Source organism: Loa loa (assembly GCF_000183805.2).
Source record: "Loa loa unplaced genomic scaffold supercont3.212, whole genome shotgun sequence".
Lineage (NCBI taxonomy): Eukaryota > Metazoa > Nematoda > Chromadorea > Rhabditida > Onchocercidae > Loa > Loa loa.
In genome coordinates this window covers 35,093-40,921 of record NW_018108392.1, presented here as the reverse complement: position 1 = coordinate 40,921, position 5,829 = coordinate 35,093, and the positions used below count along the sequence as shown (strand labels likewise).

At 31.4% G+C, this 5,829-nt stretch overlaps 1 protein-coding gene across 1 annotated transcript in view; it reads right to left on the bottom strand.

The window, feature by feature from the left end:
* Positions 1–607: 607 nt before the first annotated feature.
* Positions 608–5,829, bottom strand: part of LOAG_18166 (hypothetical protein) — a 6,244-nt gene continuing 1,022 nt past the window's right edge. Inside the window, exons 2-8 of the mRNA XM_020450832.1 lie at positions 5,179–5,343; positions 4,604–4,768; positions 3,955–4,071; positions 3,494–3,633; positions 3,043–3,148; positions 2,454–2,645; positions 608–2,100 (exon numbers count right to left, since the gene is read on the bottom strand). Coding sequence (XP_020305442.1) covers positions 1,891–2,100; positions 2,454–2,645; positions 3,043–3,148; positions 3,494–3,633; positions 3,955–4,071; positions 4,604–4,768; positions 5,179–5,343 — 1,095 coding nt within the window. The 3' untranslated portion in view covers positions 608–1,890. The remainder of the gene's footprint in view (positions 2,101–2,453; positions 2,646–3,042; positions 3,149–3,493; positions 3,634–3,954; positions 4,072–4,603; positions 4,769–5,178; positions 5,344–5,829) is intronic.

Here is a 5,829-nt window from a genome sequence, read left to right as displayed (position 1 = left end):
AATAATAATAATAATAATAATAATAATAATAATAATAATAATAATAATAATAATAATAATAATAATAATAATAATAATAATAATAATAATAATAATAATAATAATAATAATAATAATAATAATAATAATTGGATATATTCATTTACAATAAGAAATTTATTTGGTTATATTTTTGTATGGTTGGAGTCTCGCGAATCGGAATTCGCGACATGATATGGCAATATGTCATCGTGTAAATTTATCGAGAACTTTAGTTCACCAGTATTTATCAGTGTTATAGACACATGTTTTAAAACATTTTAAAACATACACCTAATAGAAATATTAATTGGAAGAACCTATCTAGTATGGGTATATGTTCAATCACAATTGAACCAAAATTCATGGAAAATTTATCCTTATTAATTCACAAGGTTGGATAACATTTTTGGTAACATATATCGTTCTGGGAATTAAGAAATTCGAAACAAGATTTTATGCAGTGTTTGTTATGTCAATTCGTTTACTATTGTATTGACTACAGGTACTGCCGTTTTGAGTGGTTTTTCAATTATATTTTCGATCATTATCTGATCTCCCACTGGGGTATTAATTTCTTTTTTAGAGTATTTTGATTTTTGATAAATATAAAATTAGTGAAAACACACGCTAGCTAACGGTACTGATTGCTGTTTCAGAAACAGTTTGAAACAGAAAGTTAAGGGAAAAATTAAAGAAAATATCTATTTCAGCTTCATGACATGGTTGGTTATTAGCAAACACTGAATTTGCAAATTAACATGAATGTTGAAGAAATAGAAACATACGTGATACTTTTTGCTGACAGTGTCGCATACCTTTTTTAAAGTTGAGGAATAGTAGCAGACTAGACAGCCGAAGACACATATCTTTAAGAAATACAATATAATAGCAACCATCAGATTTCCATAAATTAAAACATGCAAACTCAGACGGTTATAGTATAACGGAACATCGCTTGGACTACGATGAAACTGAGATACATATTCGGGTAATAATTATCAGTTCTCCATTTCACCTCAACTTTTGAACAGTTAACAAGTCGCAGTGCTGATGACTTTGGAACGATAAAAAGTGCGGTTCAATCTGTTTCTGCTAAATTCAATCATGAAATTTCTAAAAGAAAAGCTATCAGTGAAATATTTTCGAAATCAGTTTTGTTGGTAAGAGTAAACACATCACATAGCGTCCCAATGAGTATGATGAAATGAATGGCGGCGAAAACGTTAGGCCATAGAGATAATGCATGACGATAATTCAATCAGAACGAGAACTACGAAGTTTCGGTATGAATTAACTCCAAAGTCTTGTAGATTTAATCACAGGCATTTTTACCAGTAGCCCCTGTGTAAAAATGCAAACAGCATTCAGATTTTAAAATTAAAATAAAGTGTGGTTTATGAAGAAGCCATCCCGAGAACGAAATCATGAAGACAGGAAAAAAAGCAAAAGAACATAAAAACACGAATTTCCCAAGAATTTTGGACTGTAGAGACCTCTTCAAGATAGTCGAAACAATTACTTCAATAAACTCTTCAAGGAAACGAAATTCTACCATGCCTATTTATTGTTAATATCATTTTTCGAAAAAATTTACAGGAAAGGCGGGAGCAATAAAACACAATTAGAAGCTCTCGCCAGGCAAATTCGTAAGCATACAGCCATAATTTTTAAGACCACCTCATCTCTCCTAATCCATGATTCCTGTGCAAGTAAAGCCAAAAAATACGTCTGCTTGAATAGAACTCAGGTTGGATAATATAGGCTACTGCTGCAATAATTAATAACTAGTTTAACGTCTGACAAAAAACTGAAAACTGTTAAGAGTAATATAGAATAATTTTCAACGTGACAAAACAAGACGTTAGTTTCTTAGTTTCTCTTGACCATCTTTAGATCGGCAATTGTATACATACTATAGGCTGGATCACCTGTCACTTCTTTTGAAATATTCATAAAGTCGGGTAATATTGGTTCATTGGTGTCACCGATCGGAGCAGTCGTGTATGTTTCCAGTAACATTAACGGCTTTCCCTCACATGATGGTGGTAATGGTGAAGTATACGTATCCAAATGATAGTACTAAAAATTGCATAAAATTAATTCGGTAAGATTATTCAAGCAAATAAATGAGACTTCCTAAAGAAAACATATTTCAAATGACAACTCTCTGGATGGTAACATTTGTCTAGAGAAGGCAGAACTAGAAGTATCTACGTTCAAAAGAAAAAGAACTGAAATCAACCCGTTTCCAATAAAATAGACTTTTGAGTAGAGGCATGTGACGAAGATTTCCTAATGAAGCTTAACTTGTCAGTAATTTATTTAATTCATTCAGCAATGTGTCTGGTTGATTTTCTGCCAATAATAGCGAGTTTTTCTGCTTATAAAATGTAAAAAAGAAATTTTTTAATCAAGATTAAATTTATACATGCCTGTTTGCCATACATGAAGCATCTCCGTTCCTTATTGATCGGCACTCTCGAACGATCTTGCATTTTAATATAATTCATATATTCTCGATAGTTCAACTGCATGCGAGTTTCGACCGGTTCTGGACCATCATAGTGCCGAGTTGTTATAGCATATGTCGTGCGGCCATTTTGCCTTCGAGAACGTAACCGAACCTTAAGTACAATTTATCGTTAATACAATTTTTATTTACTTTAAGAAAATGTTTCGTAAGATTACGCATTAACCAGCACAAGAAGTTATCAAAATAAAGGCAAAAAGTTAAGATAAACAATGCATTACTTTCATCTCTTCTGAATTTTTAAAAATTTTTAAAGATTAGGATTAATGTCGTTAGGAACAAATGCAAAATTGTTAATTCAAAAAACCAGAGGAACTCACACGTTCCTTCCAACTGTTCATCAAGCTCTAAATACGAAAAAATAAAATGATCGTATATGGAAATAGAACGTTCCTGTCAGAGTACAATGAAACTGTTCAAGGGGCAGATTAATTTCTATGAATAGTAAGAAATTCTATGGACTACCTCTGAAAAAAAAAAAAAAGTTAAACCTGAATATTCTGATCGTTGGTACACAAATAATTATGCCGTACAAAGAACACCTCACAACGTGGCAAACGCTTCTCATCAAACGATGCGACAAGCCATTTTCTTTTCCTGTAAAAGTGCTAGCTTTTTGCATCAAATGTGATCGTAACTATCAAATTTTTATTTGATTTTCATACACTGCTCTATTATATTGAATAAAAAAGCTCTCAGGTTTCACCTCTTATGATATTAATATTGTGAGGCAAGGATAAATCTATTTACATGTAGACTTTCCGCACGCATTCCGACTTACAGCTTTTCAGAAATGAAGTTACGTTATCTATACATATTCTTACTTTCCAAAACAGACTTGTGACGTTAATCACTTCATACTAGTACTTAATCTAACTTTTATTTGAAATGTCAGTCATCCCATATAAATTTCAAAACACAAAAGAAAAATATAAAAGTTACTTGCTATTGAAGGCCAATCGATCTTGAGTAGGAAGACCCATTCGACTGCACAAAGCAGCAATTAATTTACGCATTTTGTCCTCAAATGATTTGCATCCGACATTCTCGATTACATCAACGCGTGGATGCCCAAGCCAGGCCTATGTAAAAACGACCATTGAAACGAGTTTAGCTCACAACATTAGTTGTAATATAAATCTCTTAAACATTCCAAAATTATTTTCATCTTCTTACGATTGAAAACAAAATTAAAATGAAGAAAAGAAAATTGAGAAACGGAAACTTCCAGAGAAGCTGCATCCTCGAAGACAGGAACGTATAACTTGAAGTAATGGTTCAAATAAATGAAGAAAATCTGAGACAAGTTTCAGTGGTTATTTTGAAATTATGGAAATTTCTGAAAAACAAATAAATACTGAAAATAACAAAGATATCGAGAATCAAACAAAAAAAGTTGTTACATCTCGGGTGCGTCGATCTTGTTCTACAGCTTCCTGGATCGATTCCGTTCTTACATTACTATTTGCCAAAGTATAATATTCTTCAGCGCCATCTGCTGCAGTCGTCATATGCAGAACCTGGTAACAAATATTTTCAGTAACAAAAAAAAAAACCAAATATTCGAAAGTAAAAAAAAAGTGGTTGGAATATTTTAACAATGTAACCGAATTACCAGCACTTGAACCAATGTTAAAATGAAAATAAAAAGACAGCATCCTGGATTCTGTTAACACTTAAGAATTCGAGTCTTAAAATTTGGTCGAAATATCCCAAACTTTAATATTTGTCAAGCACTGAAAAGTGGAATCTGTGAGTGTTAACGTTTCCTTAATATGAATAAATCAAATTTTAAGAAAGTGCTATAACACGACATATTATAGCAGTAATAAAATTAACAAGCAGAGATATCCTAGAAATGAAGACTAAACAGAGCTTTTTGAGTGTTAAATGATCTAAAATACTAAAAAAGTCTCCTAAAATCTCGCAACAATTATATTGTTATTTTTCTCGAAAGAAAATCATATAATCATTATCAGAAATCGTCCACTAATATCCTACCGATAAAACAATCATAGTTTAAACGTCCACAACAAAATGTCGAAAACTTACTTGGTCATACCTATCTTCTCGCAGACTGAATTGATCCAAATTCATTTCCTTCAACATTTTATTCCAAGATTTTTTGTCAATGTATGCTGCCGGATCCATGGCTCCACGATCACATATGATTAAGATACGTTTAGCATTTGATGCATTGGCTTGATTAAAGAAAACCTGCCAATTTTTTCAACCACCACTACAGAAATTACTTAGAAACAACATTTAATCAATCAATAACTACCATTTCTAACGGTTTCTCTCTTCTAAAGAATTTTTAATTATCTCTTGTGTAATCCATTTGATCGTAAAGCTTAATTATGCATTGTTATATTTACCAAATGTTTAATAAGGAATAACGTTACCTATAAAGTGAAGTGTGAAGTTTTATTATGTTTTCAACAAATGTAACGCATATGTGCTCCAGTGTATTGTGAAAATTTTCTTTGTATCCATGACAATATGCCGAGTTGGTTTTTTAATTTTAAACCAGAGTAATTGATAAAACAGCTAGTAAATCAGTAAAAACATGATAATACACGATAAATTCACTATTCCAACAGAAAAGAAGAAATATAAATTCTTACCGTTTCAATTCTCAGCAAAGTTAATAACAGATCTTTCTGAAATTTATAAACTTGCTCCTCTGACAACTCGATAAATTTCACGCCACCACCAAGCAATATATTGGCTGTTTCCGGGACAGTATATACCTTCCATCCAATTTCCTCGAAAAATGTCCGAAGACGCTCCTAAAAACCATTGCACAAATGCATAGTAGTAATTAAGAAACAACAGTCAAGTTGTGTTAATGATGAAGGAACAATTCAGGAGAACGAGGAAGTATGACTCAAAGAAACAAATAGCTAGGAAGCCAAAATAAATCTTTCAGCTGTTTGGGTTAAATTGTGTGTTTTTATTTATAAAGTATCAAAAAGAAGGAAAAAAGAAATATTTCAATGCAGGATTTTCATCAAATGTTAACAATTTAAATAAGACATACCATATCTTTCACCATTTGAAGTTGCAATATTTCGAAGACACCTACGACACCAATTAAAACAACCATGACATTGGTCCAGTAATAAGTATAATAATACCGTATCAGGTACAATTGTATGGTCAAATTTTTAATTAAACAAATTACTAATTTATTTAACATTATAATAATTNTACATTGAATTTACAAAAAAAAGTAAAAATTAATACTAAAACTATAGTTATACGATACAAATAAA